The sequence below is a fragment of the Macaca thibetana genome, chromosome 20, assembly GCF_024542745.1.
Source record: "Macaca thibetana thibetana isolate TM-01 chromosome 20, ASM2454274v1, whole genome shotgun sequence".
NCBI lineage: Eukaryota > Metazoa > Chordata > Mammalia > Primates > Cercopithecidae > Macaca > Macaca thibetana.
Window position 1 is genome coordinate 17,107,097 of NC_065597.1, and position 18,818 is coordinate 17,125,914.

The 18,818-nt window shown below is 51.3% G+C and overlaps 3 protein-coding genes across 3 annotated transcripts in view; all 3 read left to right on the forward strand.

The window, feature by feature from the left end:
- ST3GAL2 (ST3 beta-galactoside alpha-2,3-sialyltransferase 2) overlaps positions 1–12,186 on the forward strand; it is a 58,183-nt gene extending 45,997 nt beyond the window's left edge. The window contains exons 4-7 of the mRNA XM_050772781.1: positions 5,362–5,541; positions 10,373–10,418; positions 10,683–10,802; positions 11,778–12,186. Of these exons, the coding sequence (XP_050628738.1) occupies positions 5,362–5,541; positions 10,373–10,418; positions 10,683–10,802; positions 11,778–11,951 (520 nt within the window). The 3' untranslated portion in view covers positions 11,952–12,186. The remainder of the gene's footprint in view (positions 1–5,361; positions 5,542–10,372; positions 10,419–10,682; positions 10,803–11,777) is intronic.
- Positions 1–18,818, forward strand: part of AARS1 (alanyl-tRNA synthetase 1) — a 370,792-nt gene that overhangs the window by 224,038 nt on the left and 127,936 nt on the right. The gene's annotated exons all lie outside the window — the stretch shown is intronic.
- Positions 11,995–17,152, forward strand: LOC126943776 (uncharacterized). Its single transcript, XM_050772827.1, has one exon. The coding sequence runs from the start codon at positions 12,158–12,160 to the stop codon at positions 12,914–12,916; it is 759 nt and encodes a 252-aa protein (XP_050628784.1). The 5' UTR covers positions 11,995–12,157; the 3' UTR covers positions 12,917–17,152.

The window sequence follows — 18,818 nt, forward strand, 5'->3', positions numbered from 1 at the left end:
AAAGGACTGGCTCTAAGTTTCCTGGCCGGTACTGTCAGGCAGGGCTGCAGAAAGAAATTTATAAGGCTGGGCGCGGCAGCTCACGCCTGTAATCCCAGCACTTTGGGAGGCCGAGGCAGGCAGATCACCTAAGGTCAGGAGTTCAAGACCAGCCTGGTGATCATGGTGAAATCCCATCTCTACTAAAAATACAAAAATTAGCCGGGCATGGTGGTGCATAACTATAATCCCAGCTACTCAGGAGGCTGAGGCAGGAGAATCGTCTGAACCCAGGAGGCGGAGGTTGTAGTGAGCCAAGATCATGCCATTGCGCTCCAGCCTGGGCAACAAGGGAGAAACTGTCTCAAAAAAAAAAAAAAAAAAAAAAAAAATTTATAGATGATTCCTCCCGGGAGCCAGGTAAGGAAGTGGGGTGGTATAGAGTGGACCCCAGAATCACTTTCTGGAAGAGGTGACCTGGGTAGTAATTGGCCATCTGCTGGTCTAAGGAACTGGCTGGCAGTGGATAAGCTGGGCTTGCTGGTGTGAGCCTGTAGTCCTAGCTACTCGGGAGGCTAAGGCAGGAGGATCATTTGAGCCCAAGAGTTTGAGGCTGTGGTGAGCTGTGATGGCACCACTGCACTCTAGCCTGGGCAACAGAGCAAGACCCTGTCTCAAAAACAAAAACAACAGATGGCACTGGGGGTGACTCCAATTGTAGGCATATCCAAGTTTGGAACCAATGGTCCTGGAAGCAAGACCCACTGGAGGGCTGAACTGAGTTACAGCAAGATGATGGCCTGATCCACCTGTGCCCCGCCCACCTCGCTGCCATTCCCTCCTCCTCTTTGTCCTCTGAGCCCTGTGGACCGCTTCAAGTCCAGTTAAGCTGATCTTGCCTCAGTTGGCCTGCAGATCCATCCACAACTCCGAGAACAGTGCCCTCTAGACAGGAGGCGTGCCACAGATACATGCAGGAGTGAAGGAGACTAGGCAGCCAACAGCAGGTCCTAACCAGGGAGTACACACCCCACTTGCGCCCTGGTCTGGATACTTCTTTAGCTGCTGGAGGCAGCCAGGGACAGATAGATTTCTAGAATGCCGTGTTCCCGAGTCCCAGAGATGCAGCTCATCCTCCTTGTCCTGCTCTGGCCCCTTTCCAGGGCGTGGCTTCTCCAGGATGAATCAGAGCCTTGAAACAAAACCTTGTCCCTGTTAGAGTGCCATGTTCCTTCCCTTTCCTGTGGAGGCTGTGAAACATCTTTTGGGACCTCTTGCTCCCTTTATTCCCAGATATTTCGAAGCTGGTGACTGGCCAGCCACGGGGGAAGTGAGGGAAGGCCAGGCTCTGTAGCACGGCCAGCCTGGAGGCAGGGTGACCCTGGCTGACAGGTCCCATGGGGACTTCATGACAGCTCGGGCTGCCAAGTCACTGTAGAAGGTGGGTCTTCAGAAGCCAGCCTGGGCTGGATGCAGCCCTGTGCTCTGCAGAATCTCTTGGCCTCACCATCTCTGGTGAGATGAAGTTTGTTTCTTAGGTCCTCTCAAGTGTACACCTTGGCTGGGCGCGGTGGCTCACGCCTGTAATCCCACTACTTTGGGAGGCTGAGGCGAGAGGACTGATTGAGCCCAGGAGTTCGAAGCCAGCTTGGGCAACATGGCGAAACCCCATCTCTATTTAAAAAAAAAAAAGGGAGAAGAAAAAGAGCATACCTTGATCCTAGCTCCTGCCCCACCCAGGGCCCCGGCCAGCCTGTGTCACCAGCCCAATTCCTCCACCTCCTCCTTACCCCTGCCATACCCTGGGCAGCTGAGACACACTTGGCTCTGACATACCCTGTTAAGGCTTCCTCACCAACTGCTCTGTTCCTCACAGGCCCCATGGTGCTTGGCAGGAGGCAGGTCCAGACTGCGTCAGTGTGACCGTAGGACCCCAATGCCTGTGTGGGGAGTTCAGCAGCCCACAAGCTGTTAAGAGTTATTCATGGGTGGGAAAGATACTTCTTGGCTCTTCTAGGAGACAGGATCTCTAAACCCTAAAGACTGGGCTCAAAGGGGCAGTTCACTGAAAGACATGAATTTGGGGGAGAGGCAGGAACTAGATCCCTGTTCTGGAGACAGAGCATGTTAGTTTCTCTGGAAGAAATTCTAGGTATCTGCTTGAAGCTAGCTAGAACGAAGTGGTTAGGAACACAGATGTCCTCTAGGTTTTGAGACCTCCAACCCCAAAGCACCCTCCAGACCCTCAAGGGAAAATGAGAGGTAGGGGGCACAGCGATGTGACCAGCAGGGCAAGGGGACAGCACAGCCCACTGTCCTCCCCAGTCCCGTCCTTGATGAAGATAGCGTGGCAGCCCCTGCAACACAGCAAGTCCTCACCCAGGCCAGCTAGCTGCTGCCAGCCACTGTAAGGACAGGGAATGTTTGTGCTGGTTTTACAGAACTGGCATAAAAAGCCGGGAGAGCCACCTAGGGACTGCGCTCCCTCCCTCCCTGGGTCCCTGTGCTCCTAGTGGAGGGCCAGGTTATGATCACCCTGCCTTGGTAGTCATGATTCCACAAGGTAAACAGTCATAACAGAAAAAAAAGACCAACAGGTTTGTATTTAAACCTGGTTCACCTGTTACGTAAGATGCATACTAAAAAGGGGAGCTTTGGTTTTTACTTGTCTTGTATTTTGCATAAATTGAAAGGAAGTGGGGCCGGGTGCAGTGGCTCACGCCTGTAATCCCAGCACTTTGGGAGGCCGAGGCAGGCGGATCACGAGATCGAGACCATGGTGAAACCCTGTCTCTACTAAAAATACAAAAAATTAGCCTGGCGCAGTGGCGGGCACCTGTAGTCCCAGCTACTCGGGAGGCTGAGGCAGGAGAATGGTGTGAATCCAGGAGGTAGAGCTTGCAGTGAGCCGAGATCACGCCACAGCACTCCAGCCTGGGCGACAGAGCGAGACTCCTTCTTGGCTTATTATACCCACAGAGAGGGTTTCTAGACAGGAGCCACAGCAATGTCCCCTCTGTCCAGACAGCAGCAGAAGAGAGGGGACATTGCACATCATCAGAGAGATAGCAAGGGCAGACCGTGAGAACTTGGGACGTTTCTCTTGGCCTTGGAGTGGAAGGGCAGACAGGGTCTTAAGGCGGCAGACAGGAATAGGGTGGTAGTAGGTGGCAGGACAGAGGCTTCCATCCAGCCCAGGGCCTGAGGGAAGGCTTGAACTTCCTATCTTTCTTTCACCATCTTATAGGAAAGAGGCAGAACAGCCAAGTAAGGTGGAAGCTGTGGAAGGCTGTTCTTTAAAAGTTCTTTCTTTTAAAAATTATAAAAGGCCAGGCCTGGTGTCATCTGCCTGTCGTCCCTGCTACTCAGGAGGCTGAGGCAGGAGGGTTGCTTGAGTTCAGGAGATTGAGACCAGCCTGGACAACATAGTGAGACCCCTATCTGTACAAAACAGAAAACAAAACGGGCATGGTGATGCACGCCTGTGGTCCCAGCTGCTCAGGAGGCTAAAGCTGGAGGATTGATTGAACCCAGGAGGTCGAGACTGCAGTGAGCCATGATGATGGCATTGCACTCCAGCCTGAGTGACAGAGTGAGACTTAAAAAACAAACAGGAGGCCGGGCGCGGTGGCTCAAGCCTGTAATCCTAGCACTTTGGGAGGCCAAGACGGGTGGATCACGAGGTCAGGAGATCGAGACCATCCTGGCTAACACGGTGAAACCCCGTCTGTACTAAAAATACAAGAAAATTAGCCGGGCGAGGTGGCCGGCGCCTGTAGTCCCAGCTACTCGGGAGGCTGAGGCAGGAGAATGGCGTGAACCCAGGGGGGCGGAGCTTGCAGTGAGCCGAGATCGCGCCACTGCACTCCAGCCTGGGGCACAGAGCAAGACTCTGTCTCAAAAAAAAAAAAAAAAAAAAAAAAAAAAAAAAAAAAAAAAACCAAACAGGGCCGGGCGTGGTGGCTCGGGGCTGTAATCCCAGCACTTTGGGAAGCCTAGGCAGGCAGATTGCCTGAGGCCAGGAGTTTGAGACCAGCCTGGCCAACATGGCAAAACCACTTTTCTACTAAAAATACAAAAGTGGCTGGGTGTGGTGGGTCACGCTTGTAATCCCAGCAGTCTGGGAGGCTGAGGCAGGCAGATCACTTGAGGTCTCGGGAGGCTGAGGCAGGAGAATCCCTTGAACCCGGGAGGTGGAGGTTGCAGTAAGCTGAGATCACACCATTGGACTCCAGCCTGGGCGACAGGGCGAGACTCCGTCTCAAAAAAAAAAAAAAAACACACCAAAGAATTAGCTGGGCGCGCTGGCACATGCTTGTAGTCCCATCTACTCAGGAAGCTGAGGAAGGAGAATTGCTTGAACCTGGGAGGCGGAGGCAGAGGTTGCAGTGAGCCAAGATAGCACCACTGCACTCCAGCCTGGGCAACAGAGTGAGACCCTATCTCAAAAATAATAGTTAAAGTAAATAAATAAAAATGTATACAGTAAAAAAAATGAGTTAAGCCCCCAAAGTTACTCTGAGAGTAACCTTTTTTTTTGGAGACAGAGTCTTGTTCTGTCACCCAGGCTGGAGTGCAGTGGTGCGATCTCGGCTCACTGCAGTCTCTGCCTCAGGGTTCAAGCACATCTCCTGCCTCAGCTTCCCAGGTTGCTGGGATTAAAGGTATATGCCACCATGCCAGGCTAATTTTGTATTTTTTTCTCTAGTAAAGATGGGGTTTCACCATGTTGGCTAAGGCTGGTCTCGAATTCCAGGCCTCAAAGCAGTCCGTCTACCTTGGCCTCCCAAAGTGCTGGGATTACAGGTGTGAACCACGACACTCGGCCTGTTTGATTGATTCTAGTGTTACTATTGTAAATAATTCTGCAGTGAATATCCTCATACACATCTTTGCACACTTATGTAACCATATTTTTTTTTTTTTTGAGATGGAGTCTTGCTCTGTCACCCAGGCTGGAGTGCAGTGGCCCAATCTCGGCTCACTGCAAGCTCTGCCTCTCGGGTTCACACCATTCTTCTGCTTCAGCCTCCCGAGTAGCTTCAGCCTCCCGAGTAGCTGGGACTACAGGCGTCTGCTAGCACGCCCACTAATTTTTTGTATTTTTAGTAGAGACGGGGTTTCACCGTGTTAGCCAGGATGGTCTCTATCTCCTGACCTCGTGATCCGCCCACCTTGGCCTCCCAAAGTGCTGGGATTACAGGCGTGAGCCACCATGCCTGGCCATAACCATTTTTGTAGGTTAGATTTCTAGCAATGGAATTGCTTGGTTGGAGTATACACCCGTTTGCATTTTTGATGGATGGCTTCGAACTGTCCTCTAAGAATCTTGTACCAGTTTCCATGGCAGTTGATTCTCATGTCACCCTCTTGTCCCTGCAGGATGAATCAGGCGCCAACCGTGGGCTTTGAGCAGGATGTTGGCAGCCGAACCACCCACCATTTCATGTACCCTGAGAGTGCCAAGAACCTGCCCGCCAACGTCAGCTTCGTGCTGGTGCCCTTCAAGGCCCTGGACCTTCTGTGGATTGCCAGCGCCCTGTCCACGGGGCAGATCCGATTGTGAGCCTCTTGCTGGCCTGGGTAGAATACGGGTGACAGGACCACCTTGGGCAGAGTCTTCCTAGGGGTCAGATTGTAGAATTCCTTTCATTGAATATTTTGGCCAAGAGGAGCTGATGAGAAGGGAGGGCCTAAGATGGCGAGTGAGCTGAAGACACAGCTTGCTCTGTGTCACCTTCTGCGTGGTGACATGTAGCATACTGATGGTGGAAAGATGAGGAAGGACCATCTGTTTTTTTTTTTGTTTTTTTTTTTTTTTTTTTTTTTTTTAAAGACAGAATTTCACTCTTGTTGCCCAGGCCAGAGTTCAGTGGCGCCATCTTGGCTCACTGCAACATCCGCCTCCCGGGTTCAAGCAATTCTCCTGCCTCAGCCTCCTGCGTAGCTGGGATTACAGGGATGCACCACCACGCACCGCTAATTTTGTATTTTTGGTAGAGACAGGTTTCTTCATGTTGGTCAGGCTGGTCTCGAACTCCTGACCTCAGGTGGTCTTCCTACCTCGGGCTCCCACAGTGCTGGGATTAGAGGCATAAGCCACCACGCCTGACCAGACCGTCTGATTTTGGTCTCCTTTCTGGGTGATAGCTTCTGACTGAGGAAGCTCTGCCTTCTGAGGACTTTCTTTGGGGGCAGTCATCCCATCATAGTTGGGAACCATGGGAAATCTAGTTCACAAAGTGTATTTTTTAGCAGCTTTATCAAGATAAGATTCACATCCCATACATCTCACCTATTTAATGTGTACAATCCGGTAACTTCTTATATATTCAGAGTTGTATAACCACAGCTACAGTTAATTTTAATTTTTAATTTTAATTATTTTTTTGAGATGGAGTCTCAATCTATCACCCAGGCTGGAGTGCAGTGGTGATCTTGGCTCACTGCACCCTCTACCTCCCGGGTTTAAGGGATTCTTGTGCCTCAGCTTCCTGAGTGGCTGGAATTACATGCCACCATGCCTGGCTGATTTTTGTATTTTTAGTAGATATGGTGTTTTGCCATGTTGGCCAGGCTGGTCTCAAACTCCTGACATCAAGTGATCCACCTATCTCAGGCTCCCAATGTGTTGAGATTACAGGCATGAGCCACCACATCCGGCCCACAATTACTTTTTTTTTTTTTTTTTAAACAGAGTCTCACTCTGTTGCCCAGACTGGAGTGCAGTGGCACAATCTCAGCTCACTGTAACATCCGTCTCCCAGGTTCAAACGATTCTCCTGCCTCGGCCTCCCGAGTTGCTGGTATTACAGGCATATGTCACCATGGACCTGGCTAATTTTTGTATTTTTAGTAGAGATGGGGTTTCGTCAGGTTGGCCAGGCTGGTCTCGAACTCCTGACCTCAGATGATCTGCTCACCTCAGCCTCCCAAAGTGCTGGGATTACAGGGCATGAGCCACCACACCCAGCCCCGCAATTAATTTTAAAACATTTTCATGGCTGGGCATTGTGGCTCACACCTGTAATCCCAGCACCTTGTGAGGCTGACGCAGGCAGATCACGAGGTCAAGAGATCGAGACCATCCTGGCCAACATGGTGAAACCCCGTCTCTACTAAAAATACCGAGGCAGGTGGATTACGAGGTCAGGAGTTCGAGACCAGCCTGGCCCACATGATGAAACCTCGTCTCTACTAAAAATTCAAAAATTAGCTAGGCGTGATGGCATGCACCTGTAATCCCAGCTACTCAGGAGGCTGAGAAAGGAGAATCGCTTGAGCTCAGGAGGTGGAGGTTGCAGTGAGCCGAGATCACGCCACTGCACTCCAGCCTAGGCAACAAGAGCAAAACTCTGTCTCAAAAAAAATAAAATAAATTTTTTGGCCGGGTGCGGTGGCTCATACCTGTAATCCCAGCACTTTGGGAGGCTGATGCAGGCAGATCACAAGGTCGAGATTGAGACCATCCTGGCCAACATGGTGAAACCCTGTCTCTACTAAAAATATAAAAAATAGCTGGGTGTGGTGGCAGGCGCCTGTAGTCCCAGCTACTCAGGAGGCTGAGGCAGGAGAATCGCTCGAACCCGGGAGGCAGAGGTTACAGTGAGATGAGATTGTGCCGCTGCACTCCAGCCTGATAACAGAGACTCCGTCTCAAAAAAAAAAAAAACAAACAAAAACATTTTCATGTTCTACTGGATGCAGTGGCTCATGCCTGTAATCCCAGCACTCTAGGAGGCCAAGGAGGGGGGGATTGTTTGAGCCCGAGTTCGAGACTACCTTGGGCAATATGGCGAAACTGTCTCTACAAAAAATACAAAAATTAGCCAGACATGGTGGCACGCTCCTGTATTCCTAGCCACTTGAGAATGAGGTGGGAGGATCGGCTCGCTTGAACCTGGGAGGCAGAGAGAGGTTGCAGTGTGCTCAGATTGTGCCACTGCACTCCAGCCTGGGCAACAAAGCGAGGCTCTGCCTCAAAAAAAAAAAAAAAAAAAAGAACGTTTTCATGTTCTAAGGGTCTTTCATCTAAAGATAAAAATCTGAAGATACCCCTGGGTCCCTAAGCCATCACTCCCCACTCCTCCCACCCCAGCCCTAGGCAACCATTAATCTACTCTGTCTCACCATATATTTTTGTTTTGTGGTAAAATATACACAATATAACATTTATCATTTTAACTGTTTTTAAGTGTAAAGCTCAGTAACATTAAGTATATTCACATTATTGTATAGCCATCACCAGTGTCCATTTCTAGAACGTTTTCATTATCCCAAATGGAAACTGTACACATTAAACACTAACTCTCCATTTTCCTCTCAACCCCAGGTAACCTTATTCTACTTTCTGTCTCTATGATTTAACTATTCTTGTTTGTTTGTTTGTTTGTTTGTTTTTGGAGATGGAGTCTCACTCTGTCGCGCAGTCTGGAGTGCAGTGGTGCCACCTCGGCTCACTGCAACCTCCGCCTCCTGGGTTCAAGCGATTCTCCTTGTCTCAGCCTCCCAAGTAGCTGAGATTACAGGCAAGCGCCGCCACGCCCAGCTGATTTTTTGTATTTGTAGTAGAGACAGGGTTTCACCATGTTAGCTAGGATGGTCTGTATCTCCTGACCTTGTGATCCGCCCACCTCAGCCCCCCAAAGTGCTGGGATTACAGGCATGAGCCACTGTGCCTGGCCTGTTTGTTTTTGAGCCTGAGTCTTGCTCTGTTGCCCAGGCTATAGTGCAATGGCATGATCTCGGCTCACTGCAACCTCTGCCTCCCAGATTCAAGCAATTGTCATGCCTCAGCCTCACCAGTAGCTGGGACTACAGGCATGGGCCACCACGCCCAGCTAATTTTTGTGTTGTTTTTTTTTTTTTGAGATGGAGTCTCGCTCTGTCGCCCAGGCTGGAGTGCAGTAGCGTGATCTCGGCTCACTGCAAGCTCCGCCTCCCGGGTTCACGCCATTCTCCTGCCTCAGCCTCCCGAGTAGCTGGGACTACAGGCGCCCGTCACCATGCCCGGCTAATTTTTTGTATTTTTAGTAGAGACGGGGTTTCACCATGTTAACCAGGATGGTCTCGATCTCCTGACCTCGTGATCCGCCCACCTTGGCCTCCCAAAGTGCTGGGATTACAGGCATGAGCCACTGAGCCCGGCCAGTTTTTGTGTTTTTACTAGAGACGGGGTTTCACCACATTGTCTAGGCTGGTCTCGAACTCCTGACCTCAGGTGATCCACCCAACTTGGCCTCCCAAATTGCTGGGATTACAGGCGTGAGCCACCACACCCGGCCTGATTTGACTGTTCTTTATGCCTCATGTAAGTGGGATCATAACAGTATTTGTCCTTTTGTCTGACTTACTTTACTTAGCATAATGTCCTCATAGTTCATCCATATTGTAGCATGTGTCAGAATTTCCTGTTTTTTGAAGGCTGAATACTATGCCAATGTAGGGATATACCCATTTTGTTTATCTGTTTATCCTTCAAGGACACTTGTTTTGTGTTCTACCTTTTGGGTATCATCACCATGTATTTTATAAACACAGAAGTAATGAGTTACAGTTTCCTGACTTTAGGATGTTCATTATCTCATGTTTGGGAGACCTGAGGGCTAAAATGGGTGCAGTAGAGTTGAAGTACCATAGACACTCAGAGAAGGGCATGTAGGTTACGGGCGCCATGGCTGGCTACAGGGAGGTGTGGTCTGGGAAGCCTGAGGGGAGTGGATCAAGAGCAGGGGTGAGAGCAGAGACATGGTGGATTGGAGATGATTGCCAGCTCTACTGGAGCACAGAGCTAGGGGAAGAAGGTTGGGGCTGGACTAGGGACGGCCCCATTGCTTGCCTAAAACATCCCCATTTTATCTTGGATGCCATGGATAGCATTGAAGGCTTTGGAGCAAGGCATGGCAGTGATGAACAAGCCACAGGAGAGCAGTCCAGAAGCAGAGCAGTCTGGAAGTTGTGGGGCTGACATTGCTCAGGCCTGGCATGGGGGGCATCCCTAGGAGCCATGGGGCCACCTGAAATGTTATCTTTTCTTCCTTTCCCTTCTCCTTTCCTTTCTCCCCTCCCCTCCTCTCCTTTTTTTTTTTTTTTTTTTTTTTTTTTTGGACAGAGTCTCACTCTGTCACCCAGGCTGGAGTGCAGTGGTGTGATCTCGGCTCACTGAAACCTCAGCCTCCCAAGTAGCTGGGATAACAGCCGTGCTCCACCAAGCCCAGCTAATTTTGTTTTTTTTTTTTTTAGTAGAGATGGGGTTTCACCATGTTGGTCAGGCTGGCCTCGAACTCCTGGCCTGAGGTAATCCACCCGCCTCGGCCTCCCAAAGTGCTGGGATTATAGGCATGAGCCACCGCGCCCAGCCTGAAATGTTACATTTCTTTCTATTTGCTTACAGCACCTATGCCCCAGTGAAGTCCTTCCTTCGAGTGGATAAAGAAAAGGTAAGCTCCCCACTTCCTCCCCACCTCAGTGGAAACAGTGCTGGCCCAGCCTGTGCGCCTGGTCCTGTAGCTCAGGTGTTCCAGTTCCCCTCCAGAACCTCAGGGTCCCCATCTGCCCAGATGCCTGACCCCAGTAGGTGCCATACGATTCAGGAGACACATGCACAGGTCTGCTGACAGGCATAGACAAGTAGAAGCCGCTCAGTCTAGCCTGAATCTCTGCCCCTAAACCCCTCATGTACCTGTCATCTCTTCTTCTCCCAGGTCCAGATCTACAACCCAGCCTTCTTCAAGTATATCCATGACCGGTGGACAGAGCATCATGGGCGGTACCCTTCCACGGGGATGCTGGTGCTCTTCTTTGCCCTGCATGTGTGTGATGAGGTGGGTAGGCCCGTGGTGTGGGTGGTGGGATCCCATGGAACAGAGGAGTGCAGGCCTTCTGAGGTCTTAGTAGGCTAACAGAGGAATGTGCTTCTGTAGGCAGAATTCATGTGGCCTTGGTTTTCCCCATCTCTAGGCTATAAAGTATAGCTATGCCTTTCCCAAATGTTTCTGCTTTCATGATTGTACTAAATCCAAAATCTCTTCATTAAAAAGTTAAGTTATTGACCCCGTGGTGGCTGACGCCTGTAATCCCAGCACTTTGGGAGGCTGAGGTGGGTGGATTACTTGAGGTCAAGAGTTCAAGACCAAACTGGCCAACATGGTGAAGCCCCATCTCTAGTAAAAATACAAAAAATTAGCCAGGCGTGGTGGGGCACGCCTGTAATCTCAGCTGCTCGGGAGGCTGAGGCAGGAGAATCACTTGAACCCAGGAGGTGTAGGTTGCAGTGAGCCGAGATAGCGGCATTTTACTCTAGCCTGGGTGACAGAATGAAAAAGAAAACAACAACGACAAAACATAAATAGAATGGAGAGTGTATGTAGTTGAATTCCATCTGGACGGCTGCCCCCACCAGCTCTGAGCCCCAGGCCTACTTTGTGTAAAAATGGAGCTTAGTCGTTCAGAGAACCCGTTCAACCAGTGACCAGGGTTGCCCTGCCACGAAGAGCAAGAGCTGAGGCCCAGCACGCCCACGTTGCCGGCAAGTGCTTCATTGAGTGGTGCTGATCAAAATACTCCATTTAAAAAGAAAAAAAAAAAAAAAAAAAGGAATTAGCAAGGGCTGCAGAGGAAGGACAACTGCAAAGGGAAGGTGGTGTCCCCATGTGAGTCCATGTTCTTAGGCCAGGCCTGGGGGCTCCCGCATCTCCCTGGAGCCTCCCGCTCCCCTCTCCTCTCTGTCATCCCGAGCCCGCCCCGCGCCGTTCTCTGGGTCACCGCCTGGGGTGACGCTGCGTTGCGCTTCCCCGCAGGTGAACGTGTACGGGTTCGGGGCCGACAGCCGGGGCAACTGGCACCACTACTGGGAGAACAACCGGTACGCGGGCGAGTTCAGGAAGACTGGCGTGCACGACGCGGACTTCGAGGCCCATATCATCGATATGCTGGCCAAGGCCAGCAAGATCGAAGTCTACCGGGGTAACTGAGCCGGGCCTCACCGCGACCTTCCCGGCCCATCTGTTAGGTGCCGGCGCTCCGACCAGGGACCCGGGACCCGCAACCCAGGACCAATCATGCTGCAGCCCAGGGGGCGTCCGCTGCGCCCCGCCAATCACGAGACACTGGGGACCGGCCGGGTCTGGCACTAATATGCGCTGCGGTCGGGCGGAGCTTCTGTTTCTCCCAGCCAATCATGCGACTCAAGGAGAACTTCTGGCGCTGTGTCCAGTCTCCTCCAATCAATGGCCTTCGGGGGCGGGCCGGCGGCCGCTCAATCCCCACTCCCTCATGCTTTGGGTTAGGGTTTTCTTTCACGCTTTCTGAGGAGGAGAGCATGGCGCAGGCCTCGGCGAAGCACTTCCCTGAGGCTCGGCCGGAGGAGCGTTTCCATCGCTGGCCAGACCCGGAGGAGAACGGGCAGTCGCTGCGGGCGTCAGGAGAGGTGGCCGCCCGGCCCCTTTTCCCGCCTGCCCGGATGGGTGCGTGCAGACCCACCAAAGAAAAGCGGTCGCTGCGGGGCCCAGGGCTCGGGACCCCCAGTCCCACCTCGGCCGCGCTGTGGGACGGCCGCGCCCCCAGGGCCGCCTGCGTCTCCAGGAAGCCGGGAGTGGCGTCCCCTGCGGGGTGGGGTGCTCCCAGGCCGAACTCCGGACAGGTGGAGGGGACGGCAGGGCTCGAGGAAGCCCTGTCCCCTCCAGTGCAAGGTGCTCTCACGTGTGCCCTCTGCCCTCCCGTTCACCCGCAGCCTTCTCAGCGCCTCTCCCTGGGCCCGGGGCCGCCTCACCAGCCTGTTGCTCTGGAAAACAGTCCACAGTCCCCGATTCCATCCATACGCCTCCTCCTCCCCCCCCCCCCCCGTTTTCGGCGGGCTCTGGGGAGGGGGCTGCACGGCAGAAGGAGGCTGGCGATGGGCCCAGCTGCCTGTTGCATGCACCTCCTCCTTCACCCATAGCCTCTTGCTTGGGGAAGAGTTAGCCTGGGGCTGATACTTTGGTTAAGCTGAAGCTGCCGAGGGTGGTCGACCTGCAGATTCTCTGCAAATTCTGAGCTGGCAGAGCCCGCAGCCCGGAGCCGGCCAGGGAAGAGGAGACTTACACGCTGCAGGCCGCCTCCCTCCACCCTGCTCTCCATCTCCCACTTCAGAAGGGCTGGGAAGCTCACGGCCGGGGTTCCACCTGGAAGCTGCTTGCATGGCTGAACCCAGCTTAGGTTCCTAGCGGGGCTGCTGGTGGAATTCTCCCCCTTGGAGGCTGGGGAGGTTTAGGAGGGGGAAGGCTTCTGTGAAGCTCTCAAACCACTAATAGAGCCCCCTCCCCAACAGTGACGGTGCAGACGCTCCCTCTTTTTAGTTGACACCACCAGGCAGCCTCCTGGCTGTTGGTAGGTTCCTGCAGCTGGCTGGGGGAACAGGGACTGGCAGGGGACTTTGTTAGGGGAGGGTTGGGATGGGCAGTGGGCCCTGAAAGTTAATATATTCGAACCTAGCTCGAGTGTCGTTCTTTCCAATTCCGAAAGTAGGAAGAGTAAAAATAGGGGTGATTGGGGTGAGGCTAGAATGCCTCTCTTAGGGCGCCCCCCCTCCCCCACCGTTTTAGAGAGCTAGGCCCCAGCCAGTTTTGTCACTCCCATCTCAGTGCTTCCTGAAGAGGCTGTTTTGAGTGTTGAAAAGATGAAAATGCAATTATGCCAAACAGTATTGAGCAGAATAATTTATTTCTTTTTTCTTTTTCTTTTGCTTTAAATCATGAATCCCGCCAGGCATGGTGGCTCACACCTGTCATCCCAGCACTTTGGGAGGCCGAGGTGGGCGGAGTACTTAATACTAAGGTCAGGAGTTCCAGATCAGCCTGGCCAACATGGTGAAACCCCGTCTCTACCAAAAAAAAAAAAATATATATATATACACATATATATATACACACACACACACAAATTAGCCAGGCGCAGTGGTGCGCTCCTGTAATCCCAGCTACTTGGAAGGCTGAGGCAGGAGAATCCCTTGAACCCAGGAGGCAAAGGTTGCAGTGAGACGAGATTGTGCCACTGCACTCCAGCCTGGGCGACAGAGCAAGACCCTGTCTCAAAAAAAAATTAAATCATGAATCCCCATCCTGGAAGAGGTAGGTCCCAGCATCCAGCCAGATCTTTTCTGCAATAGTAATTTAAACAAACTTGTTTATTTCCTTCCCTTTCTCGTTCTGAATTAAAAGGAGCAAAAAACTGTCTAGTCCTTCATTGTTCTGAAATGGGCATGATGGTGGGAAGAAGGCAGCTCTCATAGGGTAGCTGTGACTGATAATAGCTGAGAACGCTGGGGGATATGGGAGGAGCAAGATGACTTCCAGACACCCTCCCCGCCCCCTCATACAACAGGCACCTCATTCCTGGACTCTGCTCTCCAAGACACTGAAGTCTGAGCGGGTACAAGCATTTTGGTTAAAAATCAGCTCATTGTCGCCTCTTGAGTTCCCTCCAAGAGAGGAACTCATTGGAAAGAATTCCTGGTATCATCTCCTTGCAGTGGCTGTCCTGTAACCACTTTGGCCTCTATCAACATGATGTCTCCAGTTCTCCATCAGGCTCCGATGCATTTGGGTGGCCACAGGCTGGGCTGTCCCCACCTCTCAGGGAAGTGCATCTAAGTCCGGTTTGCCCCTCTGGCACAGCCCTGCCTCCACAGCCCAATTTCCACCATGCCACAGGCAACCCCCATTTTTTTTTATTTGATTTATTTATTTATTGAGACAAGAGTCTTGCTCTGTTGCCCAGGCTGGAGTGCAGTGGTGCTATCTCGGCTCACTGCAACTTCCATCTCCCAGGTTCAAGTGATTCTCCTCAGCCTCCTGAGTAGCTGGGATTACAGGCGCCTGCTACCACGCCTGGCTAATTTTTGTACTTTTAGTAGAGACAGGTATCGCTTCTCGGCTTTTGGCTAAGATCAAGTGTAGCAGAGACAGGGTTTCGCCATGCTGGCCAAGCTGGTCTCAGACTCCTGACCTCAGGTGATCCACTCGCCTCAGCCTCCTGAAGTGCTGGGATTACAGGTGTGAGCCACTGTGCCTGGCCCCAGCTGAGTCTTAAGGCCCAGTGGAAGACAGTGTGTACCACAGCCTGTCTATGAACCTGCCAAGATCTGTTTCTTGTCCTGCATATCCCTCAAAACTGACTGCCTTATGCTGCAATTGGTCGGCGAGCACACCAAGTGCCAGACCTCCAGAATACAGAGTCCCACATAATCTCATCTTTTGAAAATTTCCTGTTGGCCAAGCACTGTGTTGTTTTGACCCAGCAAGGATACCAAGGAAGTGGTTCTAGTGCAGCGTACCCCCACTGTCACCTCTCTCTGAGGACAGCCACCACTGAGCTTTTCAGAGATGCCGGTGCCCTCTCATGAATGCATACATGTAATTTTTCTTTTTCTTTTTTTTTTTTTTAATTTGAGATGGGGTTTCACTCTAGTCGCCCAAGCTGGAGTGCAATGGCCCGATCTCGGCTCATCCCAACCTCCACCTCCCGGGTTCAAGTGATTCTCCTGCTTCAGCCTCCCGAGTAGCTGGGATTACAGGCAAGCACCACCATACCCAGCTAATTGTATATTTTTAGTAGAGACAGATTTTCTCCATGTTGGTCAGGCTGGTCTTGAACTCCAGACCTCTGGTGATCTGCCTGCCTCGGCCTCCCAAAGTGCTGGGATTACAGGCGTGAGCCACTGTGACTGGCCACTTTTTTTTTTGTTTTTGAGACTGATTCTCACTGTCGCCCAGGCTGGAGTGCAGGGGCGGGAATCTCGGCTGATTGTAAGTTCTGCCTCCCGGGTTCACGCCATTCTCCTGCCTCAGCCTCCCGAGTAGCTGGGACTGCAGGTGCCTGCCACGACACCCGGCTAATTTTTTTGTATTTTTAGTAGAGACCATGTTCACCAGGATGGTCAGGATCTTCTGACCTCGTCATTTGCCCGTGTCAGCCTCCCAAAGTGTTGGGATTACAGGCGTGAGCCACTGCGCCCGGGCCTTTTTTTTTTTTTTTAAGAGACAGGGTCTCCTGTCACCCAGACTGGTGCAGAGCTCACTGCAGCCTCAAAAACTCCTGGATTCAAGTGATCCTCCCACCTCAGCCACCGGAGCAGCTGGAGCCCAGCTAAAAAAATTTTTTTTAAATATTTTATGGCCAGGCACGGTGGCTTATGTCTGTAATCCCAGCATTTTGGGGGGCTGAGGTGGGTGGATCACAAGGTCAGGAGTTCAAGACCAGCCTGGCCAAGATGGTGAAACCCCATCTCTACTAAAAACACAAAAAATTTAGCCGGGCGTGGTGGCGGGCGGCTGTGATCCCAGCTACTTGGGAGACTGAGGCAGAGAATTGCTTGAACCTGGGAGGTATAGGTTGTGGTGAGCTGAGATCAAGCCACTGCACTCCAGCCTGAGCAACAGAGTAAGACTCCATCTCAAAAAAAAAAAAAAGGTATTTTACCTATCCACAGGCAGCAGACAAGGAAGTACCTTCTGTGACTGGCAAGGTCAGATGCATCATTCCTTGCTAGGCAAAGGGAAGGTAAAATACTGAAACTACATTTTTAAAAATAAAAGTATTCCCTTTTGAGTGTGAATTAAGAATCAATGCGCCTTCTCACTACTCTTGTGAAAAAAAATCACAGCTCCTGCAGCAAGTCTATGCCTGGATAACAACCAACCCACAAAATCCAAGAGGAGGTCCCCCTCTCCCAACTCTGTGAGGCTGCGGAGCAGTATGTACGTGGGCCAGCCTGGTCCTCAGAGTGTGGAATTAACATCTTTCCTCTAGCGACTGTTTGTGCTGCTGAGAACAGCACAGGCTCTCTGGCAGCCTGCTTCTCTCCAGGGGAAGCCTGTGAAGCAGAAGAAACATATGGCATCTGCACTCAGGGCGCCCAGTTCCATCCGGCCTCCCTATAAAATGACTTTGCCTTTCCTTTTTTAAAATTACAAAAATAATTCAACCAATACATAAACATATGAAGTGAATCACCGAGGGCCTTCCTGCAATATCTTTTTTGTGCCCACCATTTGTCATGGAATGGGTAAAGGGGACCAGAGAGGGAAGAGACGCTGCCCCCTCGTGGGGCCATGGCAGTCCCCTGGGCTGCGTCTCCACGGTGCTTCCTGTGAAACGCTGTTACCACAGGCACCGCACTGGAGACCATGAAAGGGAAGAGTCTGACATCTCAGCTATCTTTGCTATAAACAGAAATAAACCTTACCTAAGGCTTGAGTACACTTAGGCCGGACACGGTGGCTCACGCCTGTAACCCCAGCACTTTGGGAGGCTGAGGTGGGTGGGTCATGAGGTCAGGAGTCTGAGACCAGCCTGGTCAACATGGTGAAACCCCATCTCTACTAAAAATACAAAATTAGCCCAGCGTGGTGGCAAATGCCTGTAATCCCAGTTACTTGGGAGACTGAGGCAGGAGAATCACTTGAGCCCGAGAGACAGAGGTTGTAGTGAGCCAAAATCGCACCACGGCACTCCAGCCCAGGCAACGAGAGCGAAACTCCGTCTCATAATAATAATAATAATAGTAATAATAAAGTAGTGAGACAAGAATGGGCAGCTCCCCAACAGAAAAGATTTTCCAAGAAACTGAATATTTGCCAAGCCTTACTAAGTCAAAATCGAAAAAACAATGACATAATCTGTTGGCAAAGTTTTAAACATTGATTATAGTGTTGGCAACCATGTAAGATAATATGTATTTTTGTATCACAGTAACATAAATTGCTAAAAACCTTTTGGCAAGTGTAAATGGCAATGAATTAAAAATTTAAATGTCCCTACTCTTTGACCCAACAATTCTACTTCCAGGAATAATAGCCTGAAGTGATTTTCACCAAACGCTCAAAAATAAGAGGTTGGGCACAGTGACTCATGCCTGTAATCCCAGCACTTTGGGAGGCCCAGGTGGGCAGACTGCTTAAGCTCAGGAGTTCAAAACCAGCCTGGACAGCATGGTGAGACCCCATCTCTACAAAAATTAGCTGGGTGTGGTGGTGCAGGCCTAAAGTCCCATCTACTTGGAGGGGTGAGGCAGGAGGGTCACCTGAGACTGGCTCGAGGTTGCAGTGAACTAAGATCATGTCACTGTATTCCAGCCTGGGTGACAAAAGTGAGAGCTGGTCTCAAAAAAAAAAAAAAAAAAAAAGAACAAAGAAGTTCAGGCTGGGTTAAGGGCTCATGCCTACAATCCCAACTACTTGGGAGGCTGAGGTAGGAGGATCACTTGAGCCCAGTAGTTTGAGACTGGACTGGGCAACATAGTGAGGCTCCATCTCTACAAAAATAAATCTTTTTTAAAAAGATGTTCAGGCCAGGCGCAGTAGCTCACACCTGTAATCCCAGCACTTTTGGAGACTGAGGTGGGCGGATCACGAGGTCAGGAGTTTGAGACCAGTCTGACCAACATGGTGAAACCCCGTCTCTACTAAAAATACAAAAATACCCGGGCATGGTGGCGGGCACCTGCAATCCCAGCTACTCAGGAGGCTAAGGCAGGAGAATGGCTTGAACCTGGGAAGTGGAGGTTGCAGTGAGCCAAGATCACACCACGGCATTCCAGCCTGGGCGAGAGAGTGAGACTCCATCTCAAAAAAAAAAAAAAAGATGTTCAGCCGGGCGTGATGGCACACACCTACAATCCTAGCACTCTGGGAGGCCAAGAGAGGCAGGCAGATCATTTGAGGTCAGTTCGAGACCAGCCTGGCCAACATGGCGAAACCCCGTCTCTACTGAAAATATAAAAATTAGCCGCGCATGGTGGCATGCGCCTGTAATCCCAGCTACTTGGGAGGCTGAGGCAAGAGAATTGCTTGAAGCTGGGAGCA

Bases quoted from the DNA above. Each gene is read 5' to 3' on its own strand.
- LOC126943776 (XM_050772827.1), top strand. From the start codon at position 12,158: ATGCGACTCAAGGAGAACTTCTGGCGCTGTGTCCAGTCTCCTCCAATC.